Raw genomic sequence first — 18,799 nt, 5'->3', positions numbered from 1 at the left:
CCAGAGCAAGAGTGCGGGCCCCAGGAGGGGCCAGAGCAGAGGCCCGCCGGGAGCCGCTCCCCAGCACCGAGGCCAGCATCATCGTCCTGTTCCTTTGCCCGATGGGCAGCTGCCAGAGCTGAGGACTGAAGTATACGGAGGCTTCCCTTTCTCTTTTTAAATTCTAGATATTAAGCATAGCCTTGGTCAAACACAGTTAATGGTGATGTTTATTTTATTAATGGAATAAGTCCTGAGGCTTTCACAAAATAATTTTGTTCTGCCAAAAATTAAGAATAAAAGTCTTTATGTAAAAGATGTGTGTGGTGGTGGTGGTGGAAGAGAGCTAGTTTTTATCTGTAAGATTAAGTTATCAGATCAACATGAACATTGAAGAAAAATTCCTCTTCTTAGCGCTATGTTGAACCATAATGACAACAATAATCAGAGACAAAAATAATTCAATTGTTGACTCTACAAGTATTTACTAGCTGCCCCATGTGAATGACACTGTGTGCGACACTATGATAAAAATAGTAATAAAATAAGACAGACCTGCTTCAAGAAGTTCCTAATCTGATTGAAGAACAGTACAACAAGCAGGCAATGACAATCCCATCCAATTAGTACCTACAGCAGAATGGGAATATAGAGGAGGGACCCCTAGTCAGTGTTTGTCATCCCTTTTCACTTCACACACACACAAAGAAGGATAATATTTGCATGGCCAAAGACCTGAGGCAACCTGGTTGCTAGGCCGGTTGAGGTCCTGCCCTATGGGGTGAAGGCATGAGTAGTAGTTTGAGAAGGGCCCTGTTAGACAAGGTCAACCGCTCACACATCCCTCTGGCTTCTTACATTAAGTCTAGTAGCTACTGTATTCGACAGCTTAACACAGATCATTTCCATCAACACAGAAACTTCTACTGAATAAAACTATAATCTATAATTCCATTCACTAATTTAAAAATTCTGATATAATACAAAGATTTAGCAATAAATGTAAAAAGGCATAATGATGGAATATAATTTAGTAACAAAACGAATGAACCGCTGATAAATGCTACAACATGGATGAAACTTAATCATGCTAAATCTGAAAAAATCTAGTCACAAAAGACCAAATATTACATGCTTCTATTTATATGAAACATAGACAAAAGGCAAAACTTTAGAGATAAAAAACAGATCCAGATTGTCTAGGGATAGAGATGGGAGAAAAAAATGACTGCAATCAGGCAGCAGGGATCTTTTTTGGGGTGACAGAAATGTGTTCTAAAACTGGATTGTGGTGATGGCTGCACAACTCTATATATTTACTAAAAATCATTGAATACTTAAAATAGGTAAATGTTATGGTATGTAAATTATACCTCAATAAAGCTGTGAAAACCATAGTACACCAAAAAAAGGAAGCTATTTGTGAAATGGACTTCTCAAAATTTTCCATTTTAGCAAACATATACATATTCCCAGAAATAACAGAACCAAAGCGTCTTCTACAGTAGAATCCAGAGACCCATTTAACTCTCTAGTGGCATCTAGTGATACAGGATAAGGCTTTCTTCAAAATGGTTTTATTTCTGAATTTTACACAACAGTAACAGTATATTAGACAAAAACTATTTGAAATACAAAAAAATCCCTTGTCTCATGACATAAGGAATACCACAGCAACAAGCACTACTGTTAAGCATGCTTACTATGTACATTCTAGGCACTGTGTGTGTGGCTAAGTGTTTGATGGAATTATCTCAGCCTGGTTTTGTTCCATAGTGCTTCATGGCAGAGCAGAAAAATCTCAAATATTTTGAGAAAAAAAAAAAAAGGTTTTTCATAACCTCAAATATTCTCTTACGAAAGGAGAACAAGAATTTTTTTCCTTTTTGTTATTTTAACAGATTTGACAGTTCAACTGACGAAAAAATAAACTAGGAGCAGTTTAAACTGAAAATATCTGAAGCACATGCCCCCTCCAAATAAAAAACTTGTAATAAAAATGCCGAATGATAGCTCAATTGACCTTTCAAAAGATTTTGAAATTGTGGGTGTTACCTAGCACTTTCAGAGTGTCTTCTGTACTAATTTTATGATGTATAATGTTTTCGTCAATCCTCAGCCTGAAATGAAGTACTCTGATAGTCACTATAAAACATTTTCTTAGACTCATGAGTTCAACAAAGACGGAAATAATTTGTACGCCATAATACTGCATATTTCAGTTACTCAAAAAAAGAAAATAAAAATGAGTCATCATAGAATTATAAATCCAGGATATTCCGTACCTTAGATTTCATCTAGTTCAACTCACTCCCAGGTAGTTCATGGCAGAGGAGGAACCCCAAAGGAAAAACCATGATTCCTGGGCCAGAGTTTTTTCTTTGCACCCTTACCTCCTTGGTGTAAAATGTCGCACACACACACAGCATTAGTAAAAGAAGCTGTGAATCAGATTTTTGAAAAAACTTAATGGTTTTTAAGACTGAACTGCTGTCCATTGAATGTTCTCAAATACTTATCTAGTCTGCTTAGAACTAAACTAGATTCATAATTAGATTCAACACTATCATTTTTCATGAAAATATCAATTTTCTTAATGTATAAAGGTTTAAACTCACTGTTTTATGGTGACCATACATTTAAAAAGATCTCAAAAATCAAACAAACAAAAAATAGTTAATAAGAGAAAAAATATGAAAAGTATGGTGTCAGAATATAAATTTGTTTTTAATATAAAATGAAGCAAGTTATCATAAATGTACCAAGAACCAGGCATACTTAAACATATATTGATACTCATGTATACAGTACGTGTTAATGAAAAGCAGCAAATTATACTCAAAAGATCACAAATCACAAAGGTGATGAGCTTCAAAAAGAAGCCAGTGAACCACTAAGAACCAAGGATTAAGATTGCTCTCAATTATTTACTGTGTTTTGGCAAAAACAAATTTCCCTTCAGTTGGCAGAACACAGAATTTTAAGAGCAACCTTCAGGGAAACATGCTCCAGGGACTTAAAATATATCCTGGCCTGTCCTACATGAAAATAGCACATTGTAATCAAAAGGAAAAAAGAACAGAATAATGAGACCATATGTCTCCTGGCTCTTTACCTTACTGCTCATATTCTAACGGGTGTGAATAACTTATTAGATTGCCAGTGAGCTGGAAGTCTGAAAGATAAATGTGGCCCAAGAATCCCCTCATCTGCTTACCTATAAATTCTCAAAGTGTGAAGAAAGTGAATCTTTTTAAAATAATCCCTAAAAGACTGTTCTGTGTCTCAATCATTATTTAATGACACCAACACCCTGTCATATCGAATATGGAAATAGCCAAAGCTCTGTAATTCATCAGAGAAAAGAAACCTAAAAACAGATTCCAATTGATTACATTATTTATAAAGGTAAAACTTTCTTAGATACTGACAATTATTTTAAAAGATGGCAGCAGCCATGCAGAGCCAATTGCTCAAAATGTTTTCCAATGGGGTACTGGCTCTTTCATTTACATTACACATATCTTTCTTAAATTCTAGAAAATTCTCTGCCATGTTTTTTTTTGAAAATTACCTCTTCCCATTTCCCTCTTTTCTTCTTCTGAAATTCCTATTGGGTTATTGAATAATTTTTATTTTACCCTTCATATGTCAACTTCTCTTTCATATTTTCCAGTGCTGTCTCTATGGGCTACATGCAACCTAATTTCCTCTAGTCGTCCTTCTGTTCACAAATTCTTCATTCAGTCCTGTCTAATCACACTTCAGCCCACCCTTGAGGTTTGGGGGGGTTTTAATTTGAGAGACTATATTTTTCATTACCAGAAGTTCTGTTTATCCTTTTCAAATCTGCCTGGACTTTTGTAATTCCAACTAACTGAAGTTCTTGGGATCCAGTCCTGCTCCTTGTTATGCCTACTGACTTCACTCCTAAAAGACTTCTTCCACACACGTTATTAAATGTGGGATTGCAACTTTTGGTAAGTGAGACTTTATCTGCAAATTCTGTATGGTTTGGATTAGAAGCTGTATTCTTCCAGAATAATGGCTTCTACCAGGTAACCCACGGAGGCGATCAGCCTAGGACAACTTCACTTCTACCTGTGGGTCCCCAGAAAATGCAAGTACTATAAATTTGACCCTTAGGAGGACTCTTTAGAGGAGTAGGCATTCTTATTCCATATAGATTCAAAATCAATTTGCCTGTTATCACATGGCATTAAATTCCATCCACATGCTGATGACTCTCAAATTTCTGTCTCCAAGTCAGACTTCACTCCTGAACTTCAACTCCTATAATCAATTGTCTATTGAACACCTTCCCTTGAATGTCTAATACGCATTTCAAATCTTACCATATTCAAATCTTAATCTGATTCTTGATTTCCCTTCCTTGCTCCTTCCACCCACCCCGCCACCAAAAAAAAAAAAAGTCAGCAACTCCAGCCTTCCAGCTCAGGCCTAGTGGTACACATGGCCTCAACTCCCTTTCACCACTCCAGATGCGGGGACACTTGGTGATTTCCTTTTGCTGCATGCCAACACCACTTAACATTGAAAAGATTTACTTGTAATATTATATCCCATAGACAGCAGACGCTTTACCCCATCTGTTTAGATCATCACATTGATTAGGAGTCCTCAGTGTTGGCTTTTCAAGTGGGAGCAGGAAAAGGAGGCTACTTTAAATTGCCTACAGTTATCTCTTCATACCAGGTTACTCTTAGGGCCTGTTCCTTTCAACACAATGCTACTAATAGGGCTCAGAAAAGTATGTAGAAACCACTTCCTGCCCAGGTACAGTGGCTCACGCCTATAATCCCAGCACTTTGGGAGGCCGAGGTGGGCAGATCACTTGAGGTCAGGAATTCGAGACCAGCCAACATGGTGAAACCCCGTCTCTACTAAAAATACAAAAATTAGCCGGGCATGGTGGTGCTCGCCCGTAATCCCAGCTACTTGGGAGGCTGAGGCACGAGAATCACGTGAACCTGGGAGGTGGAGGTTGCAGTGAGCAAGATCGGGCCACTGCACTACAGCCTGGGTGACAGAGTGAGACTCTGTCTCAAAAAAAAAAAAAGAAAAAGAAAAAGAAAAGAAAAGAAACGACTTCCTATTAAGAAACCGTGAATGTGGATATATTTTGGCTTTAGGATAAGGACCCTCACGGACTGATAAACTGCAGATTGGCATTCAAGATCCTTCCAATAATCTATCTGATCTTACAGCCATTATGCCCCCAGTGTAGCCAGACCTACCTGCTGTTGCTAAAGTATGTCTCAGTGATATCTTTCTTCCAAGACTTTACCCGTGTTTTTCTAGCTGGAATGTCCTCATTTTTTCAAAAAGCCCATTTATTCTACAAGGACCAGTTCAAATACTACCTCATCTGCAAAGCCTTCTTGGATCCTTGTCATGTACCCTGCTTTTGGCTTACTTTCCCCTCTGCCATTACCCTTACTAACTGACCACTTACAGCACTGCAGTTCTATTCCAATTACGATGTTAGTCATTATGGGAAGCACAAACATGAACAAACTCAGACATATTCCCCACTGAAGAACAGAATTAAGTAATATGTCCAATCAGACTTGGTTGGGTCCATCAAGGACCAGCAATGTTCATTTGGATAACCTCACTGCACCATACCTCCTAACCTCCCACAGAGGCTCAACCCACAGCAATTTTTCTTGCCTTTCCTTACACCCTAGACTCCCTCAAAGAAGTGAGGCCTTGTCCCTAACTCCCCAGCTCATTTGGCTAGTATTCTCAAGTAAATACTTGTCAGCCCTCTTCCTGATCCCCAAATCTGTCATTAGTGGCAAAAGCAATGCCATGAAAGGCTAGACCTCCTAGAATCCTAGAATCACAACACAGCTCTTCCAGACTCTGGTGTCCTGCCCACTGCCTAAACTCTTTTGATACTATTTTACAAGCACTAGACTGGACCACTCAATACCAACATTTGTATAAGTGACATCTGTGCCTACTAAATCACATTAGGATACCCTGGAAGTCCTTGCCAGGGCTAGTCTCTGGAATTAGACAAGTCCTCCCCAGACCATGTTATTCATTCTCTACTTGCTCTTCCCTTCTTTCTTTCCCTTTTTAACACTTGATTCACCATTGCTCCAGGTGAAGCATAATAATGGCTGTGGGGGACTCATTCAGTCACCTCTAATTTCTCTATTTTTCTGTCTAACAATCCCTAATAGGTACTGTAGACTCATCCTCTTTCCTCCACAATAGTTTAACCTGATACAGAATGAGTCAAGCATAGGGAAAGACAGCTACATAGGGTGCTAAAGAGGCTATCCAGTGGCCAATACCTGGAGGGGAGACTCTACCACCACACATGGCAAAGGAAGATGGGGAAAAGAAAGGGAAAAGAAAGTAGCTGCCAGAAAAACAAGAAGCCCAGCTTCCTTCACATTAACTGTTCCTCTATCCTTCTGTATAAGCACTGTAACATACTCACCTCTTTTATTCATAGTCTTTATTTTCTAAGCACCATATTAGGTACTTAAAATCTGGCAAAATGGTTGCCAGAAACAGTGACGTAATACAGCTTTATAGACGGTAGGTATTGTATCAGATATTCTCTTCATAATATCAACATTCCAATTCATCTGGTACTAGTTTCTCATCTCAAATTATATCCTGAAAGCACTATGCACAACTTTTTAAAAATGTATTAAAAAAATTTATATATAAAAATTTTGAACTATACAAAACTGGTAAGGAAAGGCAATGAAGCCACATATACCTTTTACCTCACTTATACAACTGCCAAGTGATTCATGACCGATCTTGTTTCAGTTATACCCCTCCCTACCCTCTCAACCTCAACCAGGGTTATTCTGAAGCTAATCCCAGAGATACTGTCATTTTATGCATAAGTATTTCATCTCACATCTCTTATAGGTGAGATTATTTTTTTTAAATAATCAAAATATAACCAAAATATTATTAAACTTTTAAAATTAATAATTCCTATGCTGGGTGCGGTGGCTTATGCCTGTAATCCTAGCACTTTGGGAGGTCGAGGCAGGAGAATCACTTGAGCCCAGGAGTTCAAAACCAGCGTGGGCAACACAGGGAGACCCTGTCTCTAAAACAATACAAAAAACTAACCAGGCATGGTGGTGCATGCCTGTGGTCCCAGCTACTCAAGAGGCTTAGGTGGGAGAATCACCCTGAGCCCAGGAGGTTGGGGCTGCAGTGAGCAGAGATCGCGCCACTATACTCCAGGCTGGGCAATAGAGAGAGACCATGTCCAAAAAAAAAAAAAAAATCCTTAATATCATTAAATATCTAGCCAGTTTTCAAATGTCCCCATATGTTTTATTTGCTTGAATCATAATTAAAATTAGGTCCATACATTGGCACTGGTCTCAAATCTCTTGTATGCTATAGATTCCCCCACCTTCCTCCCCCGGGCTCTTCCCTACCACCCTGAAATTTATTGGTTGAAGAAACTGGCATATAGAATTCCTCAGTCTAGCTTTTGCTGATATACTTCTCATGCTGTCATTGAACACGTTATATTTTCCCCGGTATTTCCTGGAAAATGATAGAGGTATAGGCTTGAACCATTTGGTTCAATTTTCTGGCAAGACTACTTCACAGTGGGAAACATGAAATATCTGGTTATCTCTCTTTTTGTGATGTTAGCAGCTATTAATGATCACTGGCTATACTATTTTACCAGAGATTGCAAAATGGCAATACAGTGATGTTCTATGATGCTTCTATCTTTTAACAACTGCGATATGCTAATAATGAGAAACTTCTCATCAATTACTTGGTTACTCAGAGCTACAGTTCATATAGCAGAAGAGGTAGAGAAAAATGCTTGAGACTTTCCATTTATTACATTTTCAAAATGAGTTAATTTCTTAGCACCCTCTAAAGCTAACCAATTATTATTAATTTTTTTCCTTTAGTATTACTGTGAACTTAGGATTCAAATATATTTAATGTATTGAAATATATTAAATATATTATCCTTATTATCCTTAGTGATCCTCAAACTATCTCATCTCCGGCTCCTGAGTCCTTTAAGATGCCCTCAGGAATTTCTGACAGCTTCCTTGCTTTCTGAACTGACAAGATATTAAAAGCTCATCTGCACATCTCCTGCCCTAGGCCTGCAAATAGCTACTCTCCAAGGAGCCTTCATTTACTTTAGTGGGAACTGATATTTAGAGACTACAGTCTGGGTTATAGGGGTGCTCACTGCGACTGGATTGGTCCTTGTTTCTAGGCATTGCCAGGGGAAAGAGCTAGAAAATTTACCATCACAGGGTCGTTCCTAACCTTAGAAACTTTTACCTGTTTCTCCTTTAAACTATACTAAAAACCCAAGTTTCCAATGATATTATCTTAACCAGTCATTTGCTTTATCCCATAAAATACATACAAAAGCCTTAGAATAACAATACCAACATAACCAGCATAATATGATTACTCTAACAGTTGAGGATTATACTTTTGGAGACGCTTTATCCTTCAGTTATAATCTATTAGGGGCATATAATCAAATATCTGACATTTGAAATAGTGCCTCTCTGTATGGTTATGTAAAAAAATTGAGAGACAGAAAAAGAGAGAGGAAAAAAATCAATTAGAATCACCTGTCTCATTGTTTCAACTTTTAGGGCTCTTTTACACTTTAATTTTGTTTTAAAATTGTGCAAGATATGTATATGGTCCCAAAGTCAAAGAGACAAAACAAGACATATTCAGAGAAGTCCAGCTTCCAGTTTCTCCCCCACACTGTTCCCTCCATTACTCTGTAGATAACCATCTATTGTTGTTTTTAAAGTTTTATTTTATCCTTTCTAATTTCTTAAATATTAGCACTGCCACCTCTTTGATAAATGATATATATGATACTCACTTGTCTGTACCTTGCTTTTTTCAATGAAGATCACTCCATAGCAGTATAAAGAGATATTCCTCATTCCTTTTTACAGTTGTAGATATACTAAAAGTTATTCAACAAATTCTGTACTAACCAACATTTGGATTGTTTCCACCTTTTGCTATTTCAAACAGTGCTGTGATAAACAGCCTAGTGTGTGTTTGTCTTTTCTTATTTTTGCTGGTGTAACACTGAGACAGATCCCTCGAAGTAGAGCTGCTGGGCCAAAGGGTAAACATAAATGAAACTTATCTAAATAGTGCCAAATTCTCTTCCCTAGTATTTACACCATTTGGCATTTCCTCCAGCAATGTCCAAGAGTGCCTGCTTCTTCCCGTCCCTCCACAGCATCATCAACAGAACAGCTTGTAGAACTTTTTAACTACTGTCAATATAATCAGTAAGAAATGACATTTCAGTAAAGTATCTGCATATTTCTTACCAGTTGAAAGGTTAGGTATCTTTTTCTACGTTTAAGAGCCATTTGCACTTATTTTTCTGTAAACCATCTGTTCATGTATCACCCACTTTCTTGTTGACAGTCTTATCGATTTTTTAGGGATATTAACCCTTTGTGATAGAAATCGCAAATACTCTTGTCCAATTTGTCACTTCTTTTTTTACTTAACTTGTATTTTTAGCCACATGAAAGTTAGTACTTTTACCATCAAATTTTATTTCTCATATTATAATCTGGATTTTGAGTTATAGTTAAGGTGTTTATTCCACTTCCGGGTTCAGAGGAATTCCAGACTTGCATAGTTTCATTTTTATACATTAAGTGTATAATTCATTTGTAATTTATCCTTCACATAACATAAAGAATAAATCTAATATTGTCTTCCTTTGTTATACACTTAAATTCCATGTGCAACTGCATCTATTTCCTTATTCTCTACTCAGCTGCACTGGTCTGTCTTTTAAGCACCAATCCCAGAGTTTTAATTAGAAATGCTTAATACTATATTTCAATAATTAGCAGAGCTACAACCCTCCTCCGCTGATCTGCTTTTGAGGGTTTTCCTTATATTCTACTTATTTGTTCTTTCCAATAAAATTTATAATGAACTTGCCTACCTCCCAGAACACGAACACACACACACACACACACACACACACACAATCATGATAAAGTTATAAATTAAGGAGAATGTCAAAATTATGATGTTGAAACTAAAAGCTAGGTATAAGGACTAAAAGTTGGGGAAAAAGCCTTAAAATATTTTTTACCATTCTGTGCTTGTGTAAGGATATATGCTGAACCCAGAAAACCTTTGCTGCTTTATCATGGGAAAATTGTATTCAACCAAACTTAACATTAACTACCAAAGGAACACAATTTATTTAATTTATATCACATACTGTATAACAGGACAGATTAGGAAAAAAAAAAATAACCAAATAACAAAGCACACAGGACGTTAGGAAGGTACCTCCTCACCTTCCTTTTTCAGCCATTTCACAATGTTTCCTTCTTCCATTGTAGGAGACAGTGATGGCATTAGTATCTTAATGGGATCACCTGAAATTAAAAAAAGGAAAGATCAGCCACAACAAATAATGCACCTCATGAGGCATCAATATAAGTTCAAGTAAATTAACGGCAAATTCAATTTGAAAAAGAAGGTATTCCAAAGTCTAAAAGATTCCCAACTGGTAAACTAAGTCTCCAGTAAATAGTAGGGAAACATAAAATTCAATTTTTTATAACCATAAAAGTGTTTTTTGGGATATTTTAAACTCTGTTTTCATAATTCCCCAGTGTTCTATGCATCTTCTCAAGCCAGGTGCTTGTAAGTCAAAAAAAAAAAAGGAGAAAAATTGATTTAGGATTGATTTAGGTTTCACCTCCTCCTTTCCCTTTTGTTTCTGCAAAAAAGATTTACAGGTAAAATGACCAAAGAAAAAGGCAAATAAGACAACAACAACAACAACAACAAAACAGCAGCAACAACAAAAACATGGTTCTGATGATCTACAACAGAATAATCAAGATCAGACTTTAAGAAACTGGCTGTTTTTATTTTCATCTAATATTATAGTATTCAAGATTCAAAGGTTCCTACTAACAAGTGTGAAAGGAAAAGTTTGCCTTGTCAAGGATGATCAGAATTTAAGTGGTTAAATTAACCTCACACTTTGTTGCATACCACAATTCAACTGGGGATCCAGAGAAGTAGACCTCAAACCAGAATGATCTCCCAATGAAACATAACATTTTCCTTAGGTATCGATAAAGGAAACACTATGTATTTGTCCGGCTGCACTTCCCAATCCACCGTCCAGGGTTACATTCAAGAGCAACATGGCTTTTAGATTACAATTTACTAATAAAATACCGTGGTAACAAATACATCCATCCCCTGTAGTTTTCCATAGACCCTATTCTCTCTTCAGATTATTCAACTTTCCAGACCCAAACAAGCAAAACACTGTAGCATAGCTAACATATTTCAAATGTGGAAGAACAGGGCTTCTTTTGTCTCCACTGATGTTTTAGGGTTAAAAGTAAGGAAATTTAGCACTAATGTTAAATGAGAATAAATATTTCTCTTGGGAAGCTGAATAACTTGTACTGCATTTTCAAATGGAGATTTCCTATGGCTTCATGATAAAGGCGCTTCCACCTCTTTGAAGTATTTAAGAGAAAGTTTCTGTACCTCTCCACTTTTCCTTCACTCTGAAGGTCTGGAGAAAGAATGCAAGCATGCATACCTGCCTCACTCTCTTATTTTAAGAACTTTCTGATTATAGACAACCTGCAGTTTCCTATCAGCTCCTCCGTCCACGTGCTAGACACACATGGCGCTGCCTTTCAAAAGCAGCTCCACAGGCCCACCTCTCTGTGTTCTTGCCATCAGGGCCCACTGGGTATGAGGCAGCAATTCGGATATGTGCGTTTGTTTCGTACACACACAGTCTCCGTCTAAAACAGGAAGTTCAAAGTCTAAAGTGGGGTTGTACTAAGAAGCCCAGTCTTAGAAGGCCACAGATCTAAGTCACATTCTCCAATCCAATGTAACTATCAGCATTTGATCTCCATCTGTCTTACCCTTTCTCTCTCTCAACTGGCACCTAATTCTTTTTTTTTCTTTTTTTTTTTTTTTTTTGAGACGGAGTCTCGCTTTGTCGCCCAGGCTAGAGTGCAGTGGCGCAATCTCGGCTCACTGCAAGCTCCGCCTCCCGGGTTCACGCCATTCTCCTGCCTCAGCCTCTCCGAGTAGCTGGGACTACAGGCGCCCGCCACCACGCCCGGCTAATTTTTTTGTATTTTTAGTAGAGACGGGGTTTCACCGTGGTCTCGATCTCCTGACCTCGTGATCCACCCGCCTCGGCCTCCCAAAGTGCTGGGATTACAAGCGTGAGCCACCGCGCCCGGCCTGGCACCTAATTCTAAGAAGGCTGGAAAAGTACAATTATCACTCCTAATGCCGCCAAAACGACACAGCCCAAACCAAAGTCCAAGTCAAACATGCCCATTTCATCAATGAGAAAACCACAATCCAGACTGATTACAGGATGCGAATCTGCATGCTAAACTCTCAAAGCTGTGTTAACTTTACATCTCAATGTTCCTTACAAATATGGATCATCAATTAATTGTTATTGATAGCTTATATTCACTCAGAAATCCAAATACAGCAAACCAGACATATCAGATCCATGTGAGCATTCTTCATATGTCTAATCAAACATCCTTATAAGCCTTTTCCCCACCTTGAACATGCAGAATTCTTGTATTAAAAAACCACTTTTGCCGAGGTGGGCAGATTTGAGGCCAGGAGTTTGAGACCAGCCTGGCCAACATGGCAAAACCCCACTCTATTAAAATTTAAAAATTAGCCAGGCGTAGTGGCACACGCCTGTAATCCCAGCTATTTGGGGGGCTGAGGCATGAGAATCACTCGAATCTGGGAGGAGACGGTTGCAGTGAGCCAAGATCACTGCACTCCAGCATGGGCAACAGAGCAAGACTCTGCCCGAGAAAAACAAAACAAAGAAACCACTTTTACTACTGACAATGAATATTTCAAATGCATAAGAGAACAGGTTATCTCTAAGTGCATTATATATTGAAAAACAGGAGGAAAAATAGCCACAATGAGTTTCCTAACTCCTAATTATGAAACACGGTTATTTTGGAAGACACTGAAGAACAAAGGCCATCCAACTCCACTCCACCATGACTCTCAATAACTGTAGCTGAAACAGTTTCACTTAATTCCCAAGCTACCTCTAGTTGAAATGCTAAATTATAACTAGAAGATAGCTTTAAAAATCTTTGCATTTTTTACTTAGTAAAATAAGTCCTTGTGAACTAAAATAGGCACATTAAAATATTAAATAGGTTAAAAAATAATGCAAACTACTAAGTACAACCATAATGTTTTGTCTATAAAACGCTGGAGAACTAAATTCTTGAGTGAACTAAAATTAGGGAAGTGTACCTGGAAAACACACATACACACACACTCTCTCACACACAGGCAAGCTTATAACACTAGTGATGCATCTCCAAATCCAAACCATAACAATCCTACACTTAATTGCAAGAATTCTTAAAACGTGCATAAAGCTTAACACACTAAATGCATTTGGAGATAATAGAATGAGCTTTCTAATCCTCTACACTATGTGGTGTGTCTACTGCCTTTTTCATTTTTTACATGGCTTGACGAAGAAATCAAAAACAGTTGCTTAAAGAATGTACTGTCAGCCTGAGCCTCAGCATTTATTTTGTTAAGCTCAGAATAACAAACTCACTTGTTCTGGAAAAAAAAAAAAAAAGTTGGGGGGGGGGGTGGGCAAAAAAACTTCTGTCTTTTAAATAGCACCATGGTAAGAGGCCAGCCTCTTCTCAAAAACAAAGGCTTAAAAAAAAAAGTTCCAATGTGTTCTTTCTATCAAAAAGTTCAAGCCAGGCATTATGAACAGAATATTTCATAAATATATACACATTACATTTATATATCAAAGAGTTCCATTTCAAAGAAGCAACTAAATGGACCTCAATGATTCTATAGCCAGATTCCAATTTATGACAAATACTAACTTAATTCTCTTAAAGTCTCTCTCCAATGTTTGTATGCTTTGGTTCCAGTTGTCATGACACAATTCATATTTATTTTATGATTCTATCTCCTATTATAATCTCTCACCTAAGAGACCTTCACAGTTCCTTTACTCTTGACATTAAGGACTACATTATGAAACTTCTGCATTTATTATTATTTTTCAAGTTACCACATGAAGAACCTCAAAAATTTTCATATTTTAAAAATAAAAAGAACATAATCGTCACCCTTCATGAAATGAATTGAAATTGCTTATCTGAATTATGATAATACAAAAATTCTGTAGTAGATCATTATCTTTACTCTGAAATGAAGGTGACAAAAACCAAAGAAAGATATTTTGGACATCTCCATTATTCAATACTATCTCTTGATAGATTATACTCGCTTATTATGGAGAGTTAAATGTGCAATATATTTTGTAGTTATTCTAACTAATCTATCCTCAGGCTTTCATGCTAGAAAAATCATTTCATAAGCATTAATGTGTTAATAAAAGTATATATTTCATTCTAGCATACCCTCTTTTGATTAGAACACTATATGGTATCTTTTCCAGACATATTTTTCTGATGGGAAAGTAAATTACACAATCATAATATCAGCTTGAAGTGACAGGCCTGCACATAATTAATATCTGCCCTTTATGGCTGCTGTCAACTCTACTAAGATAGTGTAGACTTTTCTAGACTCCTTGGAATGGAATTTTATCCTTTACCTAATATTAATTAATTTGTATTTGAACTTATATGCAGACCCCCTCCTCATTCCAGTAAGCTGTACATTCTACCATTCTCTTGTCAAATCAAGAAGGTCTTAAGATACGCACCAATTATGTTTCCTACTATTAGTTTCCCACAACTACAGGTAAGTAGTTTGCTACACTCATTATACAATTAGTATTCTCAAAGTTCTCAAAATTTAGTTAAAATTTAATACTTTTGTAGTCACTTTAGTGTTCTGCTCCTTCTTATAAAGCCAGCAAATTATACCTAATTGGCTTGTGAAGTCTAACCTTCCACAGCAGTTACAAAACATTTTTAAAAATTTTTAAATGACTATTGTAATGTATGTGGTCCAGTAGTTTATATTTAAACTTGCTGATTTTAAAAGTAAAGTCTCATGACTCATGAGAACTATTTTACTCTTTTTTTACATCAACAGAATGACACAATAAATTAAAATTTTTTGCTTAGCATATTGCTGTTTTCCCTGCCATTTCTGCTACATGAGCAATTTACCAATCACTGAATTTTACAGTAATCCCTCTAAGCAATTCCTATATTTCTTCAAATGGGCTCTTCCAATTTTTCTACAGCATAATTCTGACTTCAATTTCAAATATGGTACACTAATCTAATTCTAGTTTCTTCTTCCCTAAAGTATTTCTTTTATCCTAAGACCAAAACGCTCATACTTCAGCAAACTCAATTACATCAAAGCTTTAAATTGATGATTTATTCATGAACGCTAAAAGGTCTCCAGATTAAAAAAAAATTTAATACAAGCAAACTCTTAAAACACAAATGCAGAACAAACTGCTTTATGGTTAATATGAAGCAGATTTAAGCTCCATTACTCTCACTAAAGTAAGGGAATTCAGCAGTTTACATATGGTACAGCTTAAACATCATGCTCTAGTTCATTTATAGGCTCTAGTTCATTTATAATCCAAGCATGCAAAAATCATGAAATGAAGATAGACCAAATGAAAAAGTAAATTACCCAGTACTTTCTTAGTGTGGCTCCCTGTCTCTAACATTAATTCGCTTCTTCTCTAATAGGGAGAGAGACTGTTCACTTAATCACTTCTCATTCCAGTGTCAGAACACACTAAATAAAACGGAGCCTTCAAAGTTGCTGTTCAAATGAAACAATTCTGCCATCTGCAGGCTGGATGAAATAAGGCAGAATAAAGTAAAGGTAATTTAAAAATCAGCACTAGGCACAGAGTAATATTAACACTTGGAATAAAGGCAGTTACAGCATTTTTTACTTTAAAAGAGTGTTTGTCATATAAGTCTTCTTTGTTCAAATAGTTATTTTGGTGTGGTACTGGAGTAAAAATAGACTGAAAATGTCAATGGACCACAACAGAAAATGAATGCACAACAGTTTGTGTGAAAACAGCATTTACAGGTCTTGGCATGCTAACAAACATAAAAAAGATAACCCATAAGCAATATATAGGTTGAGTATGCCTTATCAGAAATGCTTGGGACTATGAGAGTTCTTAATTTCAGATTTATACAGATTTTGGAATATTTGCATTCATTATTCCTACTGGTTGAGCATCCCTAATCTCAAAGTCCAAAATCCCAAATGCTCCAATGAACATTTCCTTTGAGCATCACCTCTGAGCATCATGTCAGTGCTCAAAAGGCTTTGGATGTCAGATTTTCAGATTAGAGATGCTCAAACCTGTATATGGCATCATTCAATTTCTCCCTGCCCAGCTTGTACACACACAAAGACTGAAATGAAATACTCCAAAATGACAATAGTAGTCATCTCTAGCTAGCGATATTACTATAAGGGCTTCTTATTTCCTTTATTTCTGATAACCTACATTTTCATACATGTCTACAATAAGTTTATCCAATCTTACTTCCTCTTTCAAACTTACCTAAGTTTAAAAATGTGCTGTTTGTTTTTGTTATTTTTAAACAGAAACCCACAAGGACAGAGAGAAAAGGAATAATGGCACACAATTTTGGAAGCAGAAAAGTAAACAGATATGTAATAATCAATTAAAGAGACCCTAGAAAACTGTTTCCTAAACCAGGGAGGATTTGGGTGGCTGCTGTTTGAAAAGCAGCTAGATACCTGGATCCCCTCTCTTAATCCAGTGGTAGGTAACAACCCTACCCTCATTCAACAGAAGACTGAAGCTTGTTTTCTCTGCAGAGGGCAAAAAGAAGAGCTTGAAGTTCAATCTACATAGCTGAGGATATATAAAAACTGCAAAAATAAGTTAAGTGAGAAAGTATCTGATGTGGCTGACATTACAGAAAACTGTGTGGAGAAGCTATTACATAGTGTGAGATAAATTAGAAATTATCACAGAAAAAACTAACTAAAAATTTAAAAGGCAGCAATAACTGCAGCAAAAAGAAAGCTGACAATCAAAATATGGGACAATCCTCAATTGTGCATAATATTTGTTTAATGTAAACACTGAATATTTGACCAAGAATTACAAAATAATTTCACTGGGGAGGGAAAACAGAGAGCGGCACTGACCGGCAGTCATCCACAGAGAACGGCTAAAATAGAAACAGCGAGATGGGCAAATGCCAGAAGAAAGTTAAGACGCAAAACTAGTTACTTCTAAGGAAGACTGGGAAAGTTGGGTGAGATGGGGCAGAGATCCACTGTACTGTTACAAGCCTTTCAGTACTATTTAAACTATATGCATGTACTATTGTGCTAAATGAAATATTTTATTATTTAAACATTTAATTTAAAAAAACTCAAGGAGAAGCAGAATACCATAGTGATTTAGAGAACAGGTACTGGAATCAAACTGCCTAGGCTCAAATTTCAGATCCACCACCTACAAGTTATTTATTCAGTCTATGTCTGTTTCCTCTTCTCTAAAATGGTGTCATAGATTTTGGTAAAGAAATAAGGTAGGCCGGGAGCAGTGGCTCATGCCTGTAATCCCAGCACTTTGGGAGGCTGAGGCAGGTGGATCACATGAGGTCAGAAGTTCAAGACCAGCCTGGACAACATGGTGAAGGCCCGTCTTTACTAAAAATACAAAAATTAGACAGGCATGGTGGCACATGCCTATAGTCCCAGCTACTAGGGAGGCCTGAAACCAGGAGGCAGAGGTTGCAGTGAGCCGAGACCACCCCATTGCACTCCAGCCCGGGCGACAGAGTAAGGCTCCATCTTAAAATGTTAAAAAAATGTTAAAAAAAAAAAAAAAAAAAAAAAAAAAGAGAAAGAAAGAAAGAAGGTAACACATGGGGCTTGGCAAAGAATAAGTCTCAAAAATGTTAGCTATTTATTTTTGATGGGCAGCATAAAAATAATTAAGAGGGTATATTCTGGAGGCATCCAGATAGCTGGCTAGATGTATCACAATATCCTATAATATTGTAAGAAGTCACAATATTGTAGAATATCACAGTTCCTTCTTGGAGTAATGAGAGATGCATTCACAGGTTCCTTTCACCTTCCCAGCCTAAACTTGAAGGTTCCCTTTTTACTCTCTCTTTTACCTAATTCAGCAGTGTTCTCATGACTAAAGTACACTAATTCTTGATCTCTATTCCAACTACATTTCATACTTGAAAACCAAGCTCACATTAAAATCACTGGCAAATGTTTTACCTTCAGTGCTCATACTATTCACTTCCAAAGCTAAAAGCCAAATCAGGCATTCAACAAATGCCTACTGAACACTTGTTATCCTAGCCCTAGACCAAACCAGATTCTTGACCTCAAAAGGATTACAATTTAGATGAGAAGATAAATACACAAGTACTAGACAGTAGTAGATAAAAATGCCATTAGACCATCAAAGAATTATGAGAGCTGAGATTCTACCTGATGAAGACTGGAAAACAAACAAACAAAAAATCTGTATTAGTATTACTTAATATCCATTAGGATGGCTATTATCCAAAAAACAGCTAGGAAATGACCAAAATGTTTATGGAAGTAGTCTCTAGACTAGGTGGTATTTATAGACAAAGTACAGGGAGATCTGAGTCCTCTGGACTCAGAATTATATATAAAATTGTGTATGTATGCACTTTCCTGAAGAAGTTAGTGGTATAGCTTTTATAGTTTTTTAACAGATTTGTTC

General features: G+C 36.8%; 1 protein-coding gene across 7 annotated transcripts in view; it reads right to left on the bottom strand.

Annotated features, from left to right (window-relative positions):
- PDHX (pyruvate dehydrogenase complex component X) overlaps positions 1-18,799 on the bottom strand; it is a 180,808-nt gene that overhangs the window by 154,934 nt on the left and 7,075 nt on the right. For all 7 annotated transcript variants that reach the window (XR_004033696.1, XR_004033697.1, XR_004033695.1 and 4 more), the window contains exon 2: positions 10,347-10,427. Coding sequence is in view for 3 of the 7 variants with exons in the window: in XM_003254407.4 (XP_003254455.2) it covers positions 10,347-10,427 (81 nt within the window). In the remaining 4 variants the exon portion in view is untranslated. The remainder of the gene's footprint in view (positions 1-10,346; positions 10,428-18,799) is intronic.

Source organism: Nomascus leucogenys, chromosome 15, assembly GCF_006542625.1.
Source record: "Nomascus leucogenys isolate Asia chromosome 15, Asia_NLE_v1, whole genome shotgun sequence".
Classification (NCBI taxonomy): Eukaryota; Metazoa; Chordata; class Mammalia; order Primates; family Hylobatidae; genus Nomascus; species Nomascus leucogenys.
This window is presented reverse-complemented; position numbering and strand designations above follow the sequence as displayed.